Source organism: Mollisia scopiformis (genome assembly GCF_001500285.1).
Source record: "Mollisia scopiformis unplaced genomic scaffold LY89scaffold_1, whole genome shotgun sequence".
Classification (NCBI taxonomy): Eukaryota; Fungi; Ascomycota; class Leotiomycetes; order Helotiales; family Mollisiaceae; genus Mollisia; species Mollisia scopiformis.
The window spans coordinates 1215878-1240441 of record NW_017263581.1 but is presented as its reverse complement, the minus strand read 5'-3'; the positions used below and the strand labels follow the sequence as shown (position 1 = coordinate 1240441).

Genomic DNA, 24564 nt, shown 5'->3' with positions numbered 1-24564 from the left:
ACTGGCGTTTGAATTCTTTCTTGTAACAAATTTCTCATCTCATGATAACGTCCTTCTCATTGCCATCCTCGTCATGAATTCTCGCTCTTCGAATCCTCGTCTTGGCCACACTTGCTTTTCTCGGATTCGGAGCCTCGAATACCTCATCCAGTTCTTCCAGTGTTCGCTCCTTCGTTTCAACAAAGAAGAAGTAGATAACGGCAAATTCAAACAAGTCCCAAAACACGAAGAAAACGTAAAACCAGTAGCCGATATTCTTCAAAGCAATAGGTGCGACGAATGTATTCAGAAAGCCAGCAGCTCCGCCAGTGAGTTGGAAGACACCCATACCCTTCGCACGCTGGATGTTGTCGAGAACCTCGCCAGGATATATGGGTTGCATAGAAGTGAAAGCGAACGCGAACACGCAGCCAAATATGTAAATGAAGGTTATGGAAGCGATGGACATTGCTTTGTTCGAAGGGTCGTGGACATAGCCAGCTGCGGTGCCTGCCACGATGGCGAGACAAACGGCCATCCCAAAAGTCGAACCCATAAGCATCTTGCGTCTGCCCCAGACATCATGAAATCGAGCACCAGAGCCGGCGAAGACCCAGCCGGCGACAGCGTAGATGGCATTGAGTAACAATTGAGTGTTTGTATTTGTAATCCCAACATTCTCGACAAGCAGAGGAAGATAGTATGAAGCGATGTTGTTTCCAGAAAATTGCCCAAACCAAGAGAAGGCGATGCAGAGTGCGAGTCTATACCGGCGGGATCTGCTATTGAAGAGGTTGCGGATATCGAACGTAGACTTCCATGTCATGAGTCCTCCATCCCGCATACTATCTGTCATTTCAGACATTTCGAGCTCAACGATTGGGTGGACATCATCACCGTTGGCGTGATACTTGACGATGATCGCTCGTGCTTCTTCGAAACGTTCTTGGCCTGTGACATATGGTGAGCCGAAGCCAACATGCTACAGTGACTGAAACGTACCAATAAGCCAGCGAGGAGACTCTGGCAGAAACCATACAAACAAGGCTACAAAGCCCGGGCATACCATTTGTAGCCAGAGAGGGAGACGCCATATGATGTTACCAGATAGATGAAGGTTTGCTCCGTACACTGTAAATGTAGCCAGTATACTACCCATATAGCTATTTCAAGTCAGCATGCCTTCAAGCCTAATATCCCAAAACTCTCAGACATGTGCGCGAAATCAGGGACTTACTATAGAGTATTGTAAAGCCCTGCAACGGTGCCACGGTACATGGGAGGTGCGATCTCGATCAGATACAATGGGGCAGCTGTAGTTGCTAACGTTGAGAAGAACGAGAGTAAAAATCTCCCACCAATGAATGTACTTAGGTCTTTTGCAGTTGAGGTGACGATGGTACCTATGAAAAGTATTCAGTCAAACCTAGTTCCTAGTTCAAGAAGTTCCACTTACCGACGCAGACACCTAAGGTCCCAATGAAGATGGAAAGTCTCCGTCCCCTCCAGTCCGCAAGCCATATGAAGAGAGCTCCAGCCATCTGCCCAACCTGGAAGATTGCAAATACAATGCCAGTCGAAGCAGCGCCATTCTCAGAAAGCCCATAGTACTGCTGGAATGATCCAATAGCATTGATACTTCCCATGAGTGATCCGTCGTATCCATTCATAGTGGAACATAGGTAGATGAGAATGCACATGGCGTACAACTTGCGATGCCCTGGTCCCCATGTTGCTGGCTTATTTGGACCAAGAGCAGCGGCCTGGGAGTTTTAGTTGCAAGATGTTCAAGGCTAGGTAAGAGACAGACGTACCAGGTTGACGTTCGCAACATTGTCTTCTTTGACTGAATCCGCACCAGCTTTCAAGAGGTCGGCATCGGATACGATCTGGGGAGGAAGTACAACTGCAGCAGTGCCACTGCTTTCGATATGACTTGAATTCAAATCCTTCTCCATGGCTGGAACTCCGAATCTGTTTGTAAAAGACTCTCAAGTTCTGAGAAGCTCAGAGGGAATACGAGGTAGAAAGGGCCTCACAACAGGGTTCTCCGCGTAGAACAGTCAGACTGCCGATCCTCACCCAACCTTTATATATCTCCAAACATACCACCAAAATCCCGACAACGTAAACCCAACCTCAGCTTCAAAGACACTTAACCCTTCATGGTCTTCGGCCACAGCTGATCCGCAACCATATCGCATGGCAGTCGAAACTTCTCCATCTCTTCTCTCCGACCCGAAGGAGAATTTGCGGGGAGTTGATCTCCCCCACCTCAAAATCCCCGCATGATTGGACCCGACATACCGGGTTTCTTGGTGGAGGGTGATCGACCCCACACGAAACGTTACTTTCCCTTTCTTGATTACGGAGGCACGACTCCGTGGTTTCCTTTCATGGGAAAGTGTCAATTGAGGCTCGTGTACATTCATGGATGGAGAGAACTCAGGAGAACCTCGCTTGAGCTTGAAGCCGAACGTTGCGGGGATAACAGGGAGGATTTCTCTCTTTATTCCTTTTGAATATAAACCCGTTGAACTTGGCCTGCCACCCACTGTCCGAGATATTAGACAGTTTTGAACATTTTTAATTTTTCAAATGCGAATCGACATCCAAGCACTTGCTCTCTTTGCTATTATGCAAAAGGAACCCTCTCCAGGACCGACCCTCGAGATCTACTTAGCACTTCGATAAAAACAAGACCATTGTTCAGTCTCTTCTCTCAATCAGTCTCAAATTACGAGCTGAAACGGGTCCCAATACGACACAGCCTTGGTCTTGGGGACATCTAGTTGAAGTCCGCAGTCAGAGAATAAATCTAGGAAGCATCCCGAGCGAAAAACACACTCACGAAGATTCCCCATTTTTCATCAAATCTCCAGTTCTCCTCTGAGTTGAATATCCAAAATGTGTTCTTACTAATCACCCACAGCAAAACAAAGTCAGCTCGCCAACAGTGGAAACGGGAACGGGATCGGGATCATGTCTCACTTCAATCTCGGGTCTGTCCAAGACAACAGTCTCACCGCGGCTCCAGCCGCACACTAGACAGCCAGCCATGTTGAGCACAGCCAGCCTTCTTCGCTTTGGCTTTCTTCATACAGTAATTGAGAAGGAAAAGAAATGTCAACTACGCACGCCACTTTTGATGGAGAAAATTGTCAATAACCAAGGATCATTGTCTCTTTGTGGTAGTGATTGCCCTCCGTTCTGGCGCTGATATCAATATTTTGGATGACAGGTCTGTTGGTCTTGCATAGCGGCACTTGCGCTTTGTCGAACTGCGCTGTATGGTCCGAAAGTATAGGGAGGCGGGATTTCAAGTAAGGAGTCACATGCTCAAGTATACATCTACAATACCAAAACGTTCATTATGTAGGCTCCGCTGTCTATAAACTTACAAAGCCTGTAATATACATTCGCCCAGGCCGCAGCACAGCGTCTGCTTTTAGCCATCCCAACGAATTGACAGCGACCACGCTCCCCAAAATATGGACAGGAAAGAAATAGAGCGACGCCAAGACCCAATAAAAATAGCTATTTTTGCTAATGGCTTATGAAAATGCTGTGTCCCCAATCAAAGCCCGTGTAACTAATAAAAGAAATCTAATGAGTGTGTCCATCGTGATCTGAGTGATCGTGTTGTGGTTCTACAGTCTTCGGACTGCAGCAACCTTTTCCTTTGCAGTCGTCTACACACTCTAGGAGGCATGTATCGTCCGAATCGAGACCACATCGTGCTTGACCGACTATGCCGTCGAGTCCAACCGTGCCTGGTCTTTCGAGATTGTGGTCGTGGTCCTTGTCAAGACAGAACTCAGGTTGAATGGTAGCACTGTGAATTCCATATGCATGAAGACATCTTCGAACAGCCTTGGCTAGTTCCATGTACTTTTCGCCTCCAGCTTCGCTGATTGGGAATTCGACTTGAATGTGCATAGATGCCACAATTTGGGTATCGCTCAATTGCCAGATGTGAACATGGTGGCAGCTGACAACTCCAGGAATGTCTTGAATATCCTCCTTGATGTCATTGACTTCGATGTGGTCCGGTGTAGCTTGCAAAAGGATTTTGGCGGTAGCCGATGTCAAGGGAATGGTAGACTTTAGAATGATGAGGGTGATGAAAAGAGAGACGGCAGGATCGGCATAGAAACGTCCAGACCATGTCGTAAGCCAGATAACCAACGCGGAGACAATGACACCGACATTTCCAAGAGCGTCACCAATGACATGGAGGATCATGGCGTTCATGCCCATATCAGCGTGATTGTGGCCGTGTCCACCTTTCTTAGCTTTCTTTGGTTTGTTGTGGTTGTGACTCGCATGCCATGAATCATGTCTTGGCTTAGGAGTGCGAGAGTGATCGTCATCGTGGCCATGTTTGTGGTTATCAAGGGATCCGTGAGAGTGACCGTTGGAACGACTGAGCAAAGGCGAATTTTCTGTTGCATCTCCATGTTCGACAGCTTCTTCATCTGAAGAAGAGCTTGTGCTGTCGAGGCCATCCAGCTGAGGTCTACTTGCGGCAATGATGTCTTGTCTAAAGCTGGCGGGGTGAATGCTGAAATCGTCGATTTTGCTATAGCGACTGGCCCGCCCGCTGCTAGCTCTTCGGCGATGACCTTTAGAGGGAGAAGATGTCTTGACAGGAGATCTGCCAACAGAGGCGTTGCTGTCCCGAGCTGTTTCGGCATCCTCATCATCTGCAGAAAATCGAAGATGCTGGCTAGCCTTCGCCTTGGCTTTGCTTACAACTGCCTCTGGAAAGACTTCACCAGCGTTGCCATAATCTTCCTCGTCATGTGTGTGTCCTTCATGGCTGTGGCTGTGGCCTTCTTCTGCAGCCCTAACCTCGTCTCCATGGTCATGATCGTGCTCCTCTGGTCCATGAGAGTGTCCATGTCCTCCAAGTACGAAGAAGCCAGCAAGGTTGGAAGCCAAGCCCAAAGAACCAACAATAAGAATAAGCTTCGGGTTGCTGATCTCAGGAGGGTCAATTAATCGAGTAATAGCTTCGAGAACAATCGACAGACATAGAGCGATGAGAAAGACAGCGTTGAAGAAGGCGCCAAGGATTTCAGCACGAAGCCACTGAATATAGAATTAGCAAAGGGAATTTCGAAGCCAGAACGCAGAATTGCTTACCCCGAACGAGTACTTATCTGTTGACGACTGTTGCGCAGCCTTCACAGCCCATAGTCCAACAATAAGAGAAATGATATCATTCAACTAGGCCTTGGTTAGTCCCGATTATATGCCACTGCAGACCCCAGATTTCAAAGCTCTGCCAATTCACCGGCAGATAATGCAATCCTGAGATTGTGCTGAGAGCTGTTGCTCACCATATGGAAAGCATCTGCCATCAATGCCAAAGATCCAACCACCAGACCCACCCCCAACTCTAGGACGAAGAAGGCGCCATCGATAGCCAGCATTACCGAAATGCGAGTAGACTTTGACCACGCCATCTTGAGGACTGGCGGACGTGTCGAGGTTGTACAATAGACGTCCGATAAGTTTGTGTTATGGTCTCGGGAGGCAAGACCCCACTCTCGACTCCGGTACCGATGCGGCTCTTGCAATTAGTTTGCAAGAGACGTCTTTGCTGCGACAATCCTTGTTGATATTTGAGATGACAGGTGATGTCGAATCGAGGGTCTGAGGATAGGGGCAATACACTCTTATTAAGTGCGTCTGCCGCAAATTCCTAAGTGACAAATGAATCTAAGACAGGAGGCGCAAGAAGAGATGAGAATGTCATGGTTTGGCTTAGTCTTTGATTTGCGATGTTTCTGCACATGCTTGAAGGAGAGCCGACTTACCGTTCTTAGCGGTTCATTGCAAGCGCCTGAGGTTTCAAAGCATTCACATGATAAGGGATAGACAGGTCACGTGGACTCCTATTTCTGACACGTGATGTGCAGTTTGTGCCTTTTCTGCATCCCTAGTACCCAGGTACCTTTGTCACTTCTCTGTCTTCTAGGTGAGTTTGTGGATCTTCTCATGAGTAAACATCGGACGAAAGGGTTCTGATACACATATTAATCTCTACCTGGGAGTCAAGGACTATCTCATGCTGAACTTCATCAAAGAAACTCTACCTGTTACTATGCGACCACCTTGGCAGCCTCGTACAAGACGGGAGAGAAAATAGATCTGCAAAAAAAGAGCTGTTCGGCATAATATATACATATGTCGTGACATGTGGCTCGACTTTACATGGCTGCAAGGCACACAATCAGAGAGCAGCCCCTTTACAGTCCGGTTATGCACCAGATCTCCCCGACCCATGATTCCAAGATTCGCCATCCAAACTAATCATTCCAGTCGTCCTGCAACTTCGTCGCTCCTCTCTGGAAAGTTTCCGGTACGCCATTGAATACCCCGATGGTGGCTTCCGGAGTATAGTTGGCGTGGCATGCGAGACATGCAGTGTCCCGGCGTCGAATGCCTTAACCGGTAGCCTTCGCATGGCTGATTGATTGAAGGGATCCTTCGTGTCGAGAAAAGCCTCCAATCATCGCCGATGAGCCGGTAGTTTCTGGCAAATACAAATTCTCTTATCAGGGTTCATTCGGCTCGTCTTGCCTATCATCAGGTGGGGCCATACATCAGGTGGCATCTTCTTTAGAGACGTCAACTGCAATCAGCAGGACTAGGAACATAAGTAGAATCTACATGTGTCAGTCGGATCGGTATCCTGTTACCGAAAATAGATTCCATCAAAGCTTACCAGCAGGATGCCGGCCGCTAACCCGACAATCTCGAAGCCTCCCGAGATAGCCTTACCCCTCACAATAGCATTTTGGGATCTCCATGTTCGAAAGGCACCAATGATCAGGGTATAGATTGCTGCTCCTTGACAGATACCAGACAATGGTTTACCAAGGACGTAAAAGCCAAAGGCCAAATTCGGGGTCGGCGAGTGCTGCAAGCGACTTTAATATCCGTTAGTATACATCCTGGCGTCAATTAATGTGGAAGTACTTGCAAGAGTTGCGCAACGGTGATCCCTATCATCGACAGCGCCAGCGAGGTTCTGAGGTAGCCGAGAAAGGTTCTTTCCAGTGCTGAATACTTTTGTTAGTAACCTTCAATTCCTGCAGGTCGTCTAAAATACGATGGGAACAAGGAACGTGACCCGGGGCGTGATGCCAGCCCTGTCTTCCCCCTGATAGATGAAAAATAGACGACATCGGCCACTCCAACACAATTGAAAACCTGGAGCCCTTCTTCATGAAACGCGGTCTGCCAAGTACAGATGACTTTCTGCATGTGGCCTGGTCGGACATCGTCTTCCGGTAGCCCAATGAAAAGGCGGCTGTAGAGTACGGACTCTATCTGATAGATATGAACGGGAGAGAAAGTTGAAGAGCAGCATACCCAAATGGTCCCTACAGGTATCATGGTCCACAACTATGCTGACCTGATGCCTCCAAAAGCTCCTGATAGCATATATGCCATGTTCTAGAAGGGTGGATGGCTTCTTCTCCGGGGCAGGGCGTGAGGACCGGGTCGAGTAGCGGCGTCTCAATCGCGCCAACTCAGTTGCCTCACGCGCGTCTGTTTCGACGGACGAACGACGAGGTAGTGGGTCTGATTGGGGCTCATCTGGCTCCTCGGCCAGAACGTTGGCATGGGTTTCGGAGCTTTCAGCCATGTCGTTGCAGCTGTGCAGATCGTCTGTGGTATCGTGGGCAGGGGTTGGTGGTAAATATCAAGACGAAGTGCATAGTGGAAGTGTTGGAAGGGATGCGGGAAGAAATCTGGCTGAAGTAGCGTAACACAACTTTGGAGGCGAGCGAGCAAGCCGGGCGTTGTGTCACCCAGAACCAACTTTGGTATTAATTTGGATTGGCTGAATGTTTTCAAAGATTAGATTAGATGAGATCGAGTTTGCATATTGGATGAGATTCAGAGGAGTTTCTCAAGGTTGCTCCAGAGCGTTGGGATTTTGAGGTTTTGGTAGTATAAAGGCACACCAGGGTCTCTTTAGTATTACCAGACTATCACCAGAGTGCAAGAGAAAGCTACGCAAGCTTTGAGAATCGGGGAGACAGCCATTTGAGGGCAACGTATGCAAATTATTATGTCGGTATAGTCGGTAGAAACAAAATGAGCAGTTATTGAAGATCTACAAGTACGTCCAGGAACTCCGTTTTCCGTTGCGCAATATTCATGTCGCTTACCTATTTGAGAGTGAAGGGGGTGCGGCTAAATAAACCCGCACCGGTGTGTTTATAGCTTGATCTAGTGACTAGCTCTGGTGTTCTGCCTCTCAAGTCATCAATCACATCAACTCGATGCAACTGCACGATCATGCAAAATGCAGAATGCAAAGGCACGCAAGCACAAACCCCTTCGCATATGCTCTGCGATAATCACAGCACGGTACATCTCCCGAGGTATCCAAACTCTCACAATGCGAGTACCAAGTCTCCACTGTGGTTTCTTGATTGCTTACCTGTGATCGTCCAAAGCTAGAACGTCTTGCGGTGCCCTAGAACCAGCTTCTCTTCTGGCGACTCGGGCCGGAGGGCCGTTCGGAACAAACGCGATTGACTCGCTGCCGCATCGCAAACATGCCCGCAATGGAAGCCCTTCAAAGGACAACTACGGCACGGATTTTCACCTGCAGAGCCTTCTATTCTCCAGGATCAGGCCTCTTATGCGTTTCGCCTCCCAATTTACCAACCTCGAGGCTATTGACGCCTTCGATATGAAGTCTCGATGAACTTCAGACGACGTCCATCTTTACAGCAGCTTAAGCTTTTCCCTCGCAAACGACAACCGGCCTGCTTCCAGTTGATTGCCCCACCGAGGTCTTTCCGAATCCCTGATAAGTCTACAAGGAAGTCTGGCTTCAGGACGAGACGCTCGCAGCGTCGGTCCGCCCATACCGTTCTCGCCTTCGTGCTGAGGGCCTGTCGTGTGTTCCATGCTCTAGCACACAACCCTACACTGCCTGCGTTGGCATTCAAGGCCCGTCGCTGGTCAGCGGGAGTAAAGCTGTCCCCACACGCTGGTCAACGGTCGGTCATACTGCACTGGTCGGTCTGCTCGGCTTGCCCCATGCAGCAGTGGACGACATGAACCAGGGGTGCGCGTGTCGTGGCTCGCCCGTCTCCCATCTGAATTCATTAGCACCCCATCTCTCACAGTCCATAGTATTGCTCAATTCAGCCGCCGCGCCTAGAAAATGCCATGTACCCATTCTCGTCTCATCTTACCTTTCTCTTGTTCTTTACTCGCGGAATATGGCACACTTATCCGCTTAAATATCGGTCTGAGATATATCACCTGGAGCCAGCTGATCTCCATTGCTTCTCCTCTAGTCCTATCTAGCATCTATTGTATATAGAATGCGTATTTCCAACTTGTTGTGACATTAAAAACTTCTAAGTCTTTTCATTCTTCAACGTTCGCTCCAAAAGCCAGCCAAGGTGTCCGCAAAAGCAGAGAGTTTTCTTGGTGTCGTGAGGCGTTTCATCGACAATTAGTCGCCTCGGAGAATTTGATCTGATATTCGACACAAACAACGTTGTTCGAATTGAGAAACGGACAACATCCATCACTATGTCGGAGTCCCCAGCAGAGTCTCCTGGTAGCCAGATTCACGAGCCTATCTTCGACAAGTTTGCCGAGGACTCTGGTACAAACGAAACACCAAACTCAGAGTTATCACCGCCGGACAGTCCGGCAACCAAGATCGTTACACTTGCGGATGACAAGAGAGCCAATGCACGAGCTTTAGCTGCTTCACTATCACTCGAGGAACAAGTAGGAGAGCTTCTATCATTAAGAGTGGCATGCAATTTGATATTAATAAATTACAGGTCTCGCTTCTGACTGCAGCGGATTTTTGGAGATCAAAAGCTATCCCCGAGAAGGGTATACCAGGTACGTCATCTCAAAGCAATGCCCCCTGTACTATGCTATCCTTTGGGGCCTTGAGACTCGAGGTCTCTCCGCATGCAGGCAGGCATGTTTGCTATTGCTGCACGCATATGTTCCTAAACATGGTCAAAAGCAGTGTGCTAACATAGAGGCCTTTTATAGCATTTAAAACCAGTGATGGTCCTAATGGCGCTCGTGGTGCGATCTTCAAAGCAGGTTGGCTTCAACGTTCATCTCGCGACAGATCTTTATACTAACTGATCAACAGGCACCAAGGTCGGCTCCAATATCCGTCGAGATAAAACACGTATACTGATACGATAATAGGCAGCTCTTTTCCCCTGTGGTATTTCGCTGGCCGCATCATGGAACACAGATCTTCTCTTCCAAGTCGGTCAGCATCTCGCCGAAGAAGTTAAAGCGAGATCAGCTCAAGTACTACTTGCACCGACTGTGTGTTTACACCGTGGACCACTTGGTGGACGAAACTTTGAATCTTTCTCCGAAGATCCGTATTTGACGGGGAAGCTAGCTGCGTCGTACATTAATGGCTTACAAGGGCAAGGAGTCGCAGCAACAATCAAGCGTCAGTCCAACTGAGGTTGAACGTTGTTCCATCACGTGCTGATCTATACAGACTTTGTGGCGAATGAGCAAGAAACGGAAAGATTCAAGATTGATTCTCTTGTCCAAGAACGTCCTCTTCGAGAGCTTTATCTCCGTCCTTTTGAGATCGCAATTCGAGAAGCCAATCCTTGGGCGGTAATGTCATCGTATAACTTAATCAATGGCGTCCATGCAGACATGAATGCGCACACGTTGAAAAACATTCTGCGAGGCGAATGGGGCTATGATGGGTATGTTACGAATTATTCTCCAAGTCGTTCTTTCTAACTGTTCTAGGTTGGTAATGTCTGATTGGGGTGGAACGAACTCTTACGTCGAGTCCATTGAGACGGGATGCGACATCGAAATGCCTGTTAGTATATTCAAGCCCCTTTCTTCTTGATACATCCGTTTGCGCCTTATCTCCCACTTGTTTAATATACCGACACTCCTATAATTCTCTTCTCGTCAGTACTCATGAAGAAGTATGTTGACTGAAAGCTGTGGGGCCCAGGTATCTACATTATGGCGTGGTGCGAAAACCCTTGCTGCAGTTGAGAACGGGGATTTGAGTAGAGAAGCAGTTGAGAAGGCCGCAGCCAATGTCCTGTATTTAGTCGAGCGAACGAAAGGCAGTGACATGTCAGCCGAAGTCGCAGAGCAGGAGGATGACCGGGAAGAGACTCGCCAATTGATTCGAGATGCGGGCGCCGAAGGACTGACTCTGCTGAAAAACGAAGGCAATATCCTGCCTATCAAGCCCTCGCACAAGATCGCCGTCATCGGTCCTAATGCTAATCGGGCTATTGCTGGTGGTGGAGGTAGTGCGAGTTTGAATCCATACTATAACACGCTCCCTCTCGACAGCATCAAAGCAGTCGCCAAGAAGGAGGTCAAGTACGCCGTCGGCTGCCAAACATACAAATGGCTACCTTTAGCAGCAGACTACTGCAAGACAGCTTCAGGAGAGCCAGGGGTCAGCCTCGAGTTCCATATTGGTGACAAGTTCGAGGGAAAGCCACGAGTCATTCAGCAAAGAACGAACACTGACCTCTTTCTCTGGGATTCGGTACCGCTAGAGGTCGGCAATATCTGGTCCTGCAGAGCTAAGACGATTCTCACACCCAAGACAACCGGACTTCATACAATGAGTTTCTCAAGTGTGGGAGCAGGACGGCTTTACGTTGATGGTAAATTAATGGTTGACATCTGGAACTGGACCGAGAAAGGAGAGGCCATGTTTGACGATTCTCAACAGCAACTTTTCACCATGCAGCTTGAAGCTGGAAAGCCAATCAAAGTCGTAGCGGAATTGACCAACGAGCTGCGACCAGCATGGAGACAAAAGGCTGAGAAACGAACCCATGGAAATGGCGGAGTTCGAATTGGTTACAAGGAAGAAGACAAGAAGGACTACCTGAAGGAAGCAGTCGATGCCGCCAAGGCTTCTGATGTCGCAGTCGTCATTGTAGGTCTGGATGGAGAATGGGAATCTGAAGGATATGACCGAATGACGATGGATCTCCCAGCAGATGGCAGCCAAGATCGCCTGATCGAAGCCGTCTTAAAGGCCAATCCGAGAACAATTGTCGTCAACCAATCTGGCTCGCCCGTCACAATGCCATGGGCAGATCGTGTTCCTGCAATTGTGCAAGCATGGTATCAAGGTCAAGAAGCTGGAAATGCCTTGGCCGATGTACTATTCGGGTTCAAAACTCCAAGCGGAAAACTTCCAGTGAGTAGAACCTATCTTCCAAGGAACGCGAGGTGCTAATTTTACCAGACCACATTCCCTAAGAGACTTGAAGACAACCCAACATATACCAATTGGCCTGGTGAGAATCTCAAGGTACTTTATGGAGAAGGGTTGCACATTGGGTACCGCCATTACGAGAAGAGAGCCATTGCACCTCTCTTCCCCTTCGGCCACGGACTCTCATACACCACCTTCAAATATGGCAAGCCTACAATCAGCAGCCCAACTCTCATCGAAGACGGCAAGATCACAATCACTGTTCCAGTAAAGAACACTGGCTCAGTCGAAGGTGCGGAAATCGTCCAGGCCTACATTCACGACGAGAAATCTCGTTTGCAACGGCCTGAGAAGGAACTCCAAGCTTTCGACAAAGTGTTCTTGAAGCCGGGCGAGGTCAAGAATGCTACACTGAAGCTCGACAAATACTCGGTTGGATATTACGACACTGATCTCCTTCAGTGGATTGCAGAGGAGGGCGTGTTCCAAGTTCTTATTGGAGCTTCTTCTGCGGATATCAGGTATTTTCTCTCTCCAGGGCCTTTTGTAACCCAATACTTACCATTTCGTAGGGGAAAATGCTCATTCGAAGTCAAGAAGTCATTTACCTGGGTTTTCTAAGAATTGGGTTAGAAGAGATAGCACTCACGAGTATACACATCACTGGCAGGCTTTTACCATTCTCATTTCTTGGATGTTTTATCTTCTTCGTAATATCTCGAGATACCTACCTAGGGGACACATATAGACTTTTATCACTTTTTGACGAATCGTGGAGTGTATGAAACAATGGACTCATTAATTGGCTACTCACCGTACAAGAATGAAACGAGTTTGCATTATTGGGGCTTATGGATTTAATTTCACCTCGTAAATGAAACGTAATAAGTGAAGCCCTGGGTTCTGTCAGCCCCTATTTCTTATCCGGGCCTTATCGGCTTAGGCTCTCGCTTCCCCATGAACCAAGTAATTTTACGAGCGAGACCAAATCTCTGGGCCCCATCCATCCCATCCCCTCGACCCATCTCGGCCCCAAGAACCCTAACCCGCTTCTCTGCTCAAATTTCACTTCCCAGCTCCTCACTCATCAGCTCTCCTTTCTCTCTCTTTTCTTCTCTCATCTCTCACCTCTCTTCGCCCTCACAATCACCGGAGTACATACTTCGTACACACTTCGGCGCATCCGAGAATGGCAAGCAGCACCGATCATCAAAATGGCACCGACATATTATAGCACCTCAACACGAGACCACTTCGTCGAACCGCCCTCTCTCCTCTCCCGCCTCATATCCGCGCTCCCCAGCGGCCTCCCAGCTCAAATGCACCGAGTCTTCGAGTCCCCGACCCAAAGCACCACTGCTTCGCGAATCCCGAGGTCCTTACGCCGCTGGGAGAGAAGCTGTCTCTCCCTCCACCCGAGGAGGTTGCTGAGTCTGCCGCATGCGTTTATTGCAATTTGGGTAGTTCTCCTGCTTTGGGGCGAGAGATGGGTGTTTAGGAGTTCGGTACAGGAGTGTAAGTGGGAGAATTGGGAGAGTTGGGTTCGTATACAATTTACCTATTGTCTGAGGGACGAGGCTGACGATTGGAAATATATAGCCCAAAGATGCGACGCCGCATCATCTGGTATTTCTGGCGGATCCCCAGCTTATTGATGCGCATAGCTACCCGGGGCGGCCGTGGCCGTTGGACAAGTTTACCATCATGCATACAGATAATTATATGAAGAGGTCGTTTATTTCGCTCCAAGAATCGCTGAATCCGGATACGATTTTCTTCTTGGGGGACCTGTTTGATGGGGGGAGGGAGTGGAAAACGGCGCATGGGAATACGCAGGATCCGTCGTGGGCGAATGGGCTACGGCCCTCGGGCGAACAAGCATTTGTCGAGACTTGGGGAAAGCGGTATGGGGAGGATTATTGGTTGCATGAATATGACCGGTTCGGGAGGATATTCTTTGATTTCTGGATGAAGGGTACGAGTCCAGGGCCTTGGCAGAGAGGGAGGAAGATCATTTCGACGTTACCTGGAAATCACGATTTGGGGTTTGGGCAGCAAGTTAAAATACCCATAAGGAATCGATTCGAAACGTATTTTGGCGAGGGAAATAGAGTGGATGTGATTGGAAACCATACATTCGTCTCTGTGGATGCGGTCTCGTTAAGTGCTGGAGGAGATGCACATGGGACGAAAGAGCTCACCCAGCCGGTCGAAGACTTCCTCGCAAATGTTCGGAGCCTGAAAAGGAAAGCTGTTGTGAGAGAATTGAGCATCCAAGCTGGACAGGAGAAAGTACTGCAACATGTACATAAGGCTGAAGATTTGGACCAAGTCGATTTCTCACACCTTCCTACTCTCGATCCTGGACCTTCGGGCCCAGAGCTTCCAACAGTTCTCCTCACACATGTGCCATTATACCGCCAACCAGGGACTCCTTGCGGACCAATGAGAGAGCACTGGCCTCCGGAGACACCTCCTAAGGGCCAGACTACCCCGGTATTTCCAGATCACCGAAATGCGATCTCGATCTCCAGAGGATATCAATACCAAAATGTACTCAGTGAGGACGACTCGGTTAATCTCGTCTCTGCTATTGGGAACGTCAAATCCGTATTCTCGGGCGACGACCATGATTACTGCGAAATTGTCCATCCAGCAAATAAGAACTCCGCCCGCGAAATAACAGTAAAAAGTATGAGCTGGGCACAGGGAGTTCGAAAACCAGGCTTCTTACTCCTCAGCATGTGGAACCCCATCGATACCTCGGGACAATCTCTTCAATCTACAGCCGTAACGACCATGGAATCACATCTTTGTCTACTCCCCGACCAAATCAGCATATTCCTCCGCTACCTAACCCTCATAGTCCTAACCCTGCTCACTCTCACCATCCGCGCCATCCTCGTCCCACTCCTGAGTCTCGTTCCCTTTTCCTCCCCTCCCTCCTCCTCCTCTTCATCAAACACCAACGACTACCCCCTCCTCCCAACCACTAAAGCGGACCTCAAACGCGAAGAACCAGAACGAAGAGAGACTCGCTCCTCAAACTCTTCAACATCCTCAACATCATCAAACAACATCCAAAACCTAAACCTCGCTCCCCGCTCCTCCGCCGCGCGCACAAGATCCGTGAGCCCTGCAAAAGGATACGGCTTACCCGCCTCTCAAGTCCGGTTCGCTACCCCACCTCTTATCAACACCGCAGGTTACAACCCCAGATGGGACGACGATGCTGCGACGAAGAAGCCGCCGATTTTTGATTTCGTTGGGAATGGGAATGGAGCAGGGAGAAAGGAGGCCGTGCCGTTAAAAGGAGTGAAGCTGATATGGAGAGAAGCCTGGACGAGTATTTGGCGGGTGGCGTGGGTGGTTATCTGTGTGTATTTATGGTTGGCGTATTATGGATAGGATGGGTTTCCCGGGCGGGAATGTATCATAGGATAGGATAGGATTGGTAGTCTGTTGCATGGATTGGCGTTAGTGAGCCTTGAATAGTGCAAAGCATGTTCTTTTCGAACCTTTTAAACCATTAAAACTTGTCACAGAGCATGAAAGTATCAGTCATAAGAATCCATGCTATTTTTCTAGCTTACAATCCACCCCATAGCACAAGCGACGGGGCTTCCAGAGTAGTGCAAAAAGCAAAATCCATACATAATATGTAACACCGCACGCAATCTATGGCCATTGAGAAGCAAAGACCAGCAAATCAGAGTTCATGACCGCCCATATGAGAAAATGAACGGCAGGAAAGCCATAATGAAAGAAAAGAGCTCGAGCAAGGTGACATGCCAGTCACTGCTTAACCCCATAGACACCCCATTCCCAGATCCACGCCGTCTTCACAAAATCTCCGCATCTTCGTCAACATCCATCGCCGTTGGAGGAGCAGCAGCAGCAGTAGAGGATGATGCAACGACGCCCTCCTCCATCCACTTCTTGAACTGATCGTTCTTTAGTGCAACCTCATCTCGACTCTTGCCCTTCATCCAAGCATTATTCATCTCAAACTTCTCCTTGAATCTCTCCGTTCGAATATTCTCAAATGGTCGAAGTCGCTCCCTAGCAAAGTTCTCGCCAGTTGCAGGATCGTCACCAATGGGCTTATCGGTGAAGATAAAGTACTCAGAATTAGGAGGGGGGCCGAATTTGATCTCGAAGCCGTGAACGGCGATGCGCATGATGAGGTCCTCTTTACTGCCGGCTTTTACTTCACGAGCGGCGCCATCTTCGAAATCGGCATCGCTTGTGGAGACGTTACGCATTAACACCGCCTTGTGCATTCTCTCACGGGGGACACCTTCGGTGGGCTCGATGCGGAAGTAGGAGGAGACGTAGTACTTCCATTGATCAATGGCAGTCATGTCATCAAGATCCCAAGTGGTATCCTCGCGCTGGAACCATCTAACACCGGCTGTCTTCTTGAGAGAATTCTGTAGAGGGTGATTAGTATATGAGTTCTGAAATTGTGAGCGTACTTACCCATTCAATCAAAAACAGTTCGCTGTCCTTGATCCATTTGTCAGCTTGCTTTCGCATGTTGATTTCGTTGTTGTAGGTGGTCTCCTCCGATTGTCTATTAGCGTAGAATTGACGTATGAGGTCCGACGTCTTCTCCTTGACATCTGGGCTGGAGCAGATGGAGCCAAGCTTGGCGAGAGTCTTGAGAAGATCCAAGACGGTAAAAGCTTGCCAACCCTTCATCAAGAAATGACGTCGAAGCCAACTCTGATATGTATTCTCATCAATGTCACCCTTGACATAGTCCTCGATCAGCTGCAAGGCACGCGAGTAGAAGGTCTCATCCTCGCTGAGTCTGGCTTCGTCTCTCGCGCTGATGTAGTCAAGTAACTTAGCAGGCTTGTCGAGAGCAGCACGGTTAGCTTGGTCAATGGCCTCTGCCTCACTGTCCTTGATCTCCTTCAATCTTCGATACAGGGTTTGGAAGATGCTGAAGAAAACAAAGATGTTTTGATTGGCCCAAAGCTTATAGCTAGTACGAAGGACTGGTTGGTCGGCATTGAGTTCAGTATCAGGCTTGGCAACTGACGTTTGCTTCAACCAACGCTCATCAGAGACTTGATTGACAGACTGATCTTCAGCGGCATCAGCAGCATCATCGTCGTCTGCAGCAGATTCCGGAGTTGACTCCTTGCTTCCAGTCGCACTATCGTCTTGTCTGCTCTTAGTTCCGTTGCGGCTGCGGTCAAGGACTCCACGGCGAAGATCAGTCTTCTTGCCGTTGGAGCGTTTGCTGCGACCGTTTGGCAATTCGGTAGGAGGAAGCTCTTCTGAGTCATCATCAGGAGTGTCACGATCAACATCGTTAGTAGCCTCCATGATTTGCTCATGAGAGATGCCGAAAAAGATGCCTACGAACTTGTCGAAAAAGTCTCTGACGCGACGACGTTCGGAGGCATTGTGATGAACAGCACCCTTCACATAGACTATCATCAACCGAAGGACGTTAAGGATAACATCTGAATCGGAGATTTCGTAGGTGAATTGGAAGGCGATCTTCTTCTGCTTGCCATTGAGAGTGGGTCGTTGACGGCGTTGCTCCTCAGTCCTGGTCTTGATGACATCAACAAGGTGCTTGGCAGAGAGATTCTTCTTGTCGGCTGTCTTGACGTTGAGACCTTGGTGATCAAGGCTCTTCAAGTACATATTTTGAGTCTGGGCTTGCCAAACCTTCTCCCACTCACGCTACAAATTATTAGCATCTGCTCAAGATCATCAATGTAGAGTTGTCATACCTGCGTGAAGCGCCATTCCTCATCTTTCTGCTTCAAACGAGCAAGCACGATGGGCAGGACAGCGCAAGGGTCTCTAAACATGTCCTCAACGACCTCCAGACCACGGTCCCCATAGACTTTCTTGAAAACACGTCTATACAGGGATTGAGAGGAACCTTGGAAGCCAGTTGGCATGATAAAGGTTTGTCGTTGATCTTCAGTCATGCCCAGGATGGACTGTGCAATGGGCTCGAGAACCTGAATGACCTTGGAATTGGCTTCAATATTGAAGTCGTAGTCATGGCGTTCTTCCTCAACACGCGAGAGAGATTCCTCATACACGTTCTTGCGGTGAGCGACGAATCCAGAGTCCTCTGAAGCCCAAGTAGGGTGAGAGGCCCAATCATCGTTGAGTACTAGCCTGCACATCTCGTCACGGCCAGAGCAGGGCTTGAGACGTTCCTGTGAAATACTGTTAGCCACGTCCGGAAGCAGGTAGTACTGTGCATGGAGGTATTCGGGGTGTGGAATTGGACATACTCTCTTTGGCAGCAATCGATAGCTGGGGCCCAAACCTCTGCAATTGCTAAGTGCGACACGGCCGGATGGAGCCATGGGCTGATTGTCAATGGTTTCATCCTTGCCATCATACTGAACAAAAGTCTTGAACCAGTTGGCAAGATCAGCATTACCACCTATGAATAGGCTGACCTTGTGAACGAGCATGTTTTTATCAACGAGATCTTGAGAAAACATGTTGCAGAGCTTTAAAAACTCGTTCATGGCTGACTTGTTACTGATATACTTCTTGACCCGGTCGAAGAAGGCGAGTTCTTCCTGCGACGCACCAGAGTTCGAAGTCGGTGGAAGAGGCTCTGGCATGATAGGTGTCAACGTTGGGGAGACGGCTTGAGTATCAAGAGCACCGATTTTACTGTGATTCAGCTTGGCTCTCTGAATATCATGTTAGTGATATCTTTATGGCGATGAGTTAAGCAACTTACCTTGTTGGCATGAGCACCTTGAGGTACTGATCGAGAACCCTCGCCGACAACATTGGGTTGTGGAGCAGGAGCTGTGCCACTATTGCGAGGACGTTTCTTGGTCTCCTTGCTGGTATTGTTGCTCTGAGGGACTTGGAAGTTACCAACTGGCGGCATCTTCGATTCTCCTCGCGCACCCTGGCTTGGGGGCAATTGACTTTGTTGTGCTTCTTCTGCTGCCTTCGCGGCTGCGGCTGCTTTGGCTTGAGCAGCTGATTCAGGGAGGAATTGTTTGAAGTCTTCGAGAAGATCAGGTGCAGTGTTGAACAAAGTAGTAACTTGCGCGTAGACGTCTTGAATGGGTTTTGATTCTCGTTGGTAGGTCTGAAGAATTTCAAGAAATTGTTTGTAAATTTCGGGTCTGTCTTGAAAGCGGTTCTGAAGAAGTGTCAGTTGATATCTTAACAATTTTTTTCATTGTCATTGTGTTAGTGGTGACATTGTGAACTAGCCGTTACCATTGTGTTAGTGGTAGCATTGTGGACTAGCCGTTACTATTGTGTTGGTATATTGACTTTTGCGCCTCAGGCTCTCTTGTTTTAGCCGAATTTAGGGACTTCGCGACGGCGCAGATCGTTCCATATGGCGAACTTCAAAACCGCAACAATCTTTGAAGCGCAATTGCTTCTTTATGGGTGAAATAAATAACAACATACCTTGATTTTGTTCACATAGCTGATCGCATGGTTGAACTCGACTGGTCCTCTTTTCTCTAAACCAGGCTGCGCTCCACCATTCATACCTGGCTGACCCCCAGGAGTTGGCGTTTGTGTATTTCTCGGAGGGTGTCCCAAAGTTGCGACAGCACTCGTCAATTGAGAAACTCCTCTTTGTTGTTGTTGATGGGCTGCGGCCGCTGCTTGTTGCGCCTCGTATGCAGTATGTTGATTTGGCGTCTGATTATAAGGAGTTGGCTGGCTCTGATTCTGGGGGCTGAAGACTGCTTCTGGGCTTTCGATACTGTGTTGCGGCTGCTGTTGTTGCCAGTTTCCAGGGCGTTGTCCACCGTAGTAGACTCCACTTACACCGCCTTGTACCAATACTGATTCGGGTAGTGCCCGGCCAGCACCAGTTATTGATTGCACTGTTGTTCCCATGGGAGTTGTCACTCTAATTGTATTTGGGTCATTTCCAGCACCACACTCAATCCGATAACCAGGCGGTAAGAAAGTATTGAATCCCTGAATGAGGTTTGGGTGACCAGCAAAAAGTTCGGAGACTCGATTGATGACTCCTGGGGTATCGATTCTGCAATATAATTGTTAGCAATCTTGGTCACGCCGAGAAGGCATCTTCGACTAACGCTTGACTTTTGAAGTCTTTCATGATATCGAGAAATCTGTTATACACGTCTGGTTGGTCGGCGAACTGGACTTTGACCTGGTCGAGGTAACTGAGTGCGTCCTGCAAGAAAATACGAGTTAGCCATGGCAAAGATATCAAGTGGTATTAAGGTTGGGGGCTTTAAGGGCAGCTGCATGCATTTGACATCTTTCTATCCTTTTTTTCTGAAGCTGATCCAGGATAGAAGGAACCAAGTGATCCTAAGCTAGCTCAGGGTGCAACAAGCTGTATTTTGTATAGCCAGATATCTTTGTGTAATTCTGTGCTAGGAAGGATGGGAGAAGTTGTGGGTGCAGATTCGAGTGTTGATTAGGAAGTGTGAATTATTTGAAGGACACTTGACGAGTGGTAATGAATCACAAGAGTCTAGCACTTACATTCAATATAGGTTGCTGACCGCCTTGTCCTAAAGCTGGTGCCCCAGGCATCTGATGACCTGGAGGGACACCAAATGGAAGTTGCTGCAATCTCGACACCGCTTCCTGTTGCTGCTGGGCCTGTTGCTGAGCTTGCTGTTGAGCCTGTTGTTGAGCCTGTTGCTGTTGTTGTTGCTGCTGGAGGGGTCCACCAAATGCAACAGGATTCGGTCCAGGGCCCCCAACTGGATTATGATGTAGTATGCTCGGACCAAAGCCTTGCTGTTGTTGGAGCTGGCTGGGGGGATTCGGAGGTTGGTGCTGGAGGGGTCGATTGGCTTCACTATGCAAAGGACCACCAAATGCATTTCCCGGGCCACTCGGTGCACCTAAAGGAGCAGGAGGAGGTGCACCGCCATGGTTTGCAAGAAGACCGCCAGGACTGTGTATAGCACCTGGTAGACGCGATGCTACGGGTTGGTGGATGGGTATCGAGCCTGTGCTACTCTGATGAGGAGGAGCGGGTTGGTATTGTTCTCGATGTTGTCTTTCTCTTTCCTGTCTCTCATTATGATCGCGCTCTCGTTGTGCCAGCTCTTCTTGCTGCTGTAATGCTGCGCGTTGCCTATGCTGTTCCTCGATCTCTCGCTCTCGATCTCGGTCTCGGTCGTAGCCCGGCACTGGGCCATGAGGAGGGTTGTTCATGGTTAAAGAAGGAGGATGGGTCGAGATCGATTATCGAAGCTTGAGAATAATGTTTATGGGTTTCAATACGACAATGCCTACTTCCCAAGATGCAAATTAGTAGCTGTCTTCTGCTTCAGGGAGATAGCGGGCGTGGGCGCATCTACACGAGAACTGACCAGCAGGCTTTTAGTCGCGGATCAGAAATTCCAAAGATTTGGTTCAGTAAATAACAGGCTTTGGATCATATCGTGCAGATTCAAAGTCGGGACTGAACTTAGGTGAAGTGTGTGAAAGGAGGGAGATTGAAAGCTCTGGAAGATGATGAACATCGGCTAGAACTTAGACTACCCGTCCAATAAAATCGGATCAGGCTGAGCTCGGCGCTGCAGCCTCGTCGACCAGTGTTCATCAACAACTACATGAAGAATATCGACTCTGGAGAGTTGCAAATATTTCAGAATCGTTTAGAATTCTTATCCCAATGCATCTGGTGCCTTTGAACAAATGTTTGAATTTCACTCCGATCACTATTTCCCCGAACAGCAAGGCTGAGAGAAGAGGCAACTTCTAGGTTGAGACGAAAACTTACTGTTCCAACATGATAAGAACTTTCAATATTTCCTACAGTTGAAACTTGACTCGTGTGCGAATATCGATGCACTTTCCTCTGCTCATCTTCAATGTAAACCACCTCACATCCGAGTACGAGCTTTAGATATTTGAGGCTCGGTTTCAATATGGTCGAGGAGCTGAACCGCCGCTTGCAAAAACGCTTTTCTGTGCCTATACTTGACACTAAATGCTCAAAAATTCGTTTCCACATATATAGCTATTGTGTTGTATATATAGACGTTATCTACATACCACGGCACAGTAGCTCTCATCAAAACTCTCTCAATACACATCGACATAATCTATCATAATCCATTATAAAACTAGTCCAAGCCCCTTCCATATGTACGCCTAATTCGCAAAATAAAGATGTAGGGTATCCCAGCTCAAGCATAGTTTCGTACACCCTTCAGTATCCAAACTTCCCCATTATGAACTCTGCTCGCAACGCTGCTGACCTCAATCTTGCCAGGTTGAATCTACAAATTTATTAGTATCCTCTCCACACAGCAAGAAAGAACAGTACTAACCATCTTAACCCCATCCTTACTCTCCCACCAAATCTCATCTCCAGCAAGCGTCTTTAACTTCTCCCCCTCCTTCCAGGGACTAGCAGCAACACAATGTTGCTCCACGAACCTCCTCAGATTCCTCTGAGCTCTCTCCTCTCCATCTCCACCTTCATACGCATTCGCTCCTAACTCATCATAATCCTTTGGATCTTCCCACGGTTTACGAGGTAATCCCATAATCGCGCTATTAACAGGCGCTAATATCGTCGTATTCAACGCACTATCTTCGAATCTCTGACTGATCGTAGCGAAATCGCGGGTGAAGCCTGCAAAGATATTGATACTGCGATCATTTCCCAGCACATCTGAAAGGATAACCGTATCGCCGCCCGAGGGGTCTGAGGTGGAGGGCGAGTCGGACGGAGGGGGAGGCATCGCGGGACCGAGATTATTCTGTAAAGGTCGTTGTTTTTCGGGGAGAGCAGAGACTGCAAGTGTCGCAGTCAGTAGGGAATAGACGAGTGGTGTATATCGCATTTTGGCGGATTCGTTGTCAATGTGGGTTTGACTCTGAGGAGATGACGATGCCTTGGATTTTGGGGATGATTTGGAACACACGTGACACGCCTCATCAAGGCCTTCCTAAGTTTTCGGGGCCGGAAGTTAGACGGAGGTTATTGGATCCAAGAATTGTCTCATATGTACGTATTGCTTTTGGAACTTTGACATGGAAGGTAGTATTCAGCTTTACCAGTACACAACATTCCTTGTCCATACTTCAGCTGCCCAATCAGAAGATACAGCTCGTACACATCGACAACCGGAGAGACCGAATCAGGATTGAGAGGCAGGAGAACAACTCATATATCATATATAGCGACTTCAAGTCCCCGGAACTGCTTTAATTCTCCCTTGAATATCTGTGAATAAAGTCTCCACCCCTTCTCTCGATAATATAGTATTTATATCTGTACTTCGCCCGACCATATCTCAAAACCAACATCAGCTGCAAACCCAGAAATATGAAAGCTATCCTGTCTGGTTCCACGGGGTTCATTGGGGGTGAAATCCTCAACCAAGCTCTTACACATCCTTCTATCACCTCTCTCGTCTGTATCACTCGAAAGCCCCTTCCAGAAGCGGTGGCAAACAATCCCAAAGTCAAGGTCGTAATCATTAAAGACTTCCTTTCGTACCCGCCTGAGGTCTGATCTCAACTTGAAGGAGCCGAATGCTGTATCTGGTGTGTTGCGCTGGAGGAATCTATAGCCTTTTCCCCATGCTAATCATAGACAAGGGCCCTTGGATCCCCTGCTCACAAAAATCCAAATCTCGAGGACTGCAAAAAGATTGAGATTGGATACACACATGCAGCAGCTGAAACATTTTCCAAATCTCTTGTTCCATCACTGAAGAGTCAAGGCAAGAGCTTTCGTTTTGTGTACTTAAGTGGCAAGATGGCCGAACGAGACACAGACAAGAAGTTGTGGTTTATGCATAATGCAAGATCTATCAAGGTACCTTCAAGTCGCTTCTTATGACTTGATATGTTCTTGATCAAATCGGCTAGGGACAAGTAGAGAACGGTCTTCTTGCGATTCAAGAGAAAGAGCCGGGCTTTGAGGTCTCCGTTGCACGACCAGGAGGCGTACTTGCAAAGGATAGCATCATTCCAAGTATCTTGGTCGGAATCACCATGTCGATAAAGGTCGACGAGCTGGCTGCTGCTATGATCTCAGAAGCTACAGCGAACAGCAAAGGGACGAGGACGCTGGAATGCGATGCTTTAAGGAAGAAGGGTAATGAAATCTTGAAGGGAAATTGATTGGAAGACATTGGGTAATTTTGTACAATATTCAAGGCAGGTACACAAGGACTCCGCTTCACAATAATCTTTAATTTCATACTTTTGAAGCACTCTATTGTGTCCGGGAAATAGACTTTCAAGTAGAAGATTCGAACTTTTGATGAGGCTTGACTAGATCCATCCCGAGTGGATCTCCTCAGCGTGATGTCTCGCCATCCATTCGAGCGAGG

The 24564-nt window shown here is 48.3% G+C and overlaps 8 protein-coding genes across 8 annotated transcripts; 3 read left to right on the top strand and 5 right to left on the bottom strand.

The window, feature by feature from the left end:
* Positions 1-34: 34 nt before the first annotated feature.
* On the bottom strand, positions 35-1718 carry LY89DRAFT_634045 (general substrate transporter; the record flags this gene model as incomplete). The annotated part of the gene is made up of 4 exons (XM_018211374.1): positions 1436-1718; positions 1217-1382; positions 982-1142; positions 35-930 (listed from the first exon to the last, which is right to left on the bottom strand). The coding sequence occupies exons 1-4, from the start codon at positions 1677-1679 to the stop codon at positions 35-37; spliced, it is 1467 nt and encodes a 488-aa protein (XP_018078487.1). The 5' UTR covers positions 1680-1718.
* A 1683-nt stretch (positions 1719-3401) lies between these two features.
* Positions 3402-5777, bottom strand: LY89DRAFT_679359 (cation efflux protein). Its single transcript, XM_018213852.1, has 3 exons — positions 5325-5777; positions 5128-5211; positions 3402-5073 (listed from the first exon to the last, which is right to left on the bottom strand). Exons 1-3 carry the CDS (start codon positions 5448-5450, stop codon positions 3586-3588), a joined length of 1698 nt encoding a protein of 565 aa, XP_018078486.1. The 5' UTR covers positions 5451-5777; the 3' UTR covers positions 3402-3585.
* An 816-nt stretch (positions 5778-6593) lies between these two features.
* On the bottom strand, positions 6594-7053 carry LY89DRAFT_573240 (uncharacterized protein; the record flags this gene model as incomplete). The annotated part of the gene is made up of 3 exons (XM_018208679.1): positions 6594-6656; positions 6716-6910; positions 6970-7053. Coding segments are annotated over 3 exons (342 nt in total), but the record flags the coding sequence as incomplete, so codon positions are not given.
* A 2391-nt stretch (positions 7054-9444) lies between these two features.
* On the top strand, positions 9445-12912 carry LY89DRAFT_13015 (uncharacterized protein). The gene is made up of 10 exons (XM_018205235.1): positions 9445-9762; positions 9819-9882; positions 10042-10095; positions 10148-10155; positions 10207-10465; positions 10517-10736; positions 10783-10858; positions 11000-12220; positions 12269-12759; positions 12811-12912. Exons 1-10 carry the CDS (start codon positions 9559-9561, stop codon positions 12857-12859), a joined length of 2646 nt encoding a protein of 881 aa, XP_018078484.1. The 5' UTR covers positions 9445-9558; the 3' UTR covers positions 12860-12912.
* A 340-nt stretch (positions 12913-13252) lies between these two features.
* LY89DRAFT_703337 (uncharacterized protein) lies at positions 13253-15778 on the top strand. Its single transcript, XM_018217314.1, has 2 exons — positions 13253-13779; positions 13838-15778. The coding sequence occupies exons 1-2, from the start codon at positions 13453-13455 to the stop codon at positions 15644-15646; spliced, it is 2136 nt and encodes a 711-aa protein (XP_018078483.1). The 5' UTR covers positions 13253-13452; the 3' UTR covers positions 15647-15778.
* A 20-nt stretch (positions 15779-15798) lies between these two features.
* On the bottom strand, positions 15799-21619 carry LY89DRAFT_604559 (uncharacterized protein). Its single transcript, XM_018210365.1, has 8 exons — positions 20738-21619; positions 20320-20420; positions 19673-20264; positions 18978-19394; positions 18514-18927; positions 17995-18435; positions 16721-17944; positions 15799-16671 (listed from the first exon to the last, which is right to left on the bottom strand). Exons 1-8 carry the CDS (start codon positions 21419-21421, stop codon positions 16081-16083), a joined length of 4464 nt encoding a protein of 1487 aa, XP_018078482.1. The 5' UTR covers positions 21422-21619; the 3' UTR covers positions 15799-16080.
* A 649-nt stretch (positions 21620-22268) lies between these two features.
* On the bottom strand, positions 22269-23229 carry LY89DRAFT_713045 (uncharacterized protein). Its single transcript, XM_018218022.1, has 2 exons — positions 22546-23229; positions 22269-22494 (listed from the first exon to the last, which is right to left on the bottom strand). The coding sequence occupies exons 1-2, from the start codon at positions 23062-23064 to the stop codon at positions 22402-22404; spliced, it is 612 nt and encodes a 203-aa protein (XP_018078481.1). The 5' UTR covers positions 23065-23229; the 3' UTR covers positions 22269-22401.
* A 320-nt stretch (positions 23230-23549) lies between these two features.
* On the top strand, positions 23550-24389 carry LY89DRAFT_713044 (uncharacterized protein; the record flags this gene model as incomplete). Its single annotated transcript, XM_018218021.1, has 3 exons — positions 23550-23732; positions 23820-24044; positions 24098-24389. 3 exons carry the CDS (start codon positions 23550-23552, stop codon positions 24350-24352), a joined length of 663 nt encoding a protein of 220 aa, XP_018078480.1. The 3' UTR covers positions 24353-24389.
* Positions 24390-24564: the final 175 nt, after the last annotated feature.

Coding starts and splice junctions, on each gene's coding strand:
- LY89DRAFT_13015 (XM_018205235.1), top strand. CDS start 9,559: ATGTCGGAGTCCCCAGCAGAGTCTCCTGGTAGCCAGATTCACGAGCCT. Junction 10,859..10,999: donor GATGCGACATCGAAATGCCT/GTTAGTATATTC, acceptor TGTGGGGCCCAG/GTATCTACATTATGGCGTGG. Junction 12,221..12,268: donor CTCCAAGCGGAAAACTTCCA/GTGAGTAGAACC, acceptor TAATTTTACCAG/ACCACATTCCCTAAGAGACT.
- LY89DRAFT_679359 (XM_018213852.1), bottom strand. CDS start 5,450: ATGGCGTGGTCAAAGTCTACTCGCATTTCGGTAATGCTGGCTATCGAT. Junction 5,212..5,324: donor TGGCAGATGCTTTCCATATG/GTGAGCAACAGC, acceptor ACCAAGGCCTAG/TTGAATGATATCATTTCTCT. Junction 5,074..5,127: donor CAGATAAGTACTCGTTCGGG/GTAAGCAATTCT, acceptor TTCTATATTCAG/TGGCTTCGTGCTGAAATCCT.
- LY89DRAFT_713045 (XM_018218022.1), bottom strand. CDS start 23,064: ATGCGATATACACCACTCGTCTATTCCCTACTGACTGCGACACTTGCA. Junction 22,495..22,545: donor GTAAGGATGGGGTTAAGATG/GTTAGTACTGTT, acceptor ATAAATTTGTAG/ATTCAACCTGGCAAGATTGA.
- LY89DRAFT_703337 (XM_018217314.1), top strand. CDS start 13,453: ATGGCACCGACATATTATAGCACCTCAACACGAGACCACTTCGTCGAA. Junction 13,780..13,837: donor GGGAGAATTGGGAGAGTTGG/GTTCGTATACAA, acceptor GGAAATATATAG/CCCAAAGATGCGACGCCGCA.
- LY89DRAFT_604559 (XM_018210365.1), bottom strand. CDS start 21,421: ATGAACAACCCTCCTCATGGCCCAGTGCCGGGCTACGACCGAGACCGA. Junction 18,928..18,977: donor AAGGTGCTCATGCCAACAAG/GTAAGTTGCTTA, acceptor CATGATATTCAG/AGAGCCAAGCTGAATCACAG. Junction 18,436..18,513: donor ATCGATTGCTGCCAAAGAGA/GTATGTCCAATT, acceptor AGTATTTCACAG/GAACGTCTCAAGCCCTGCTC.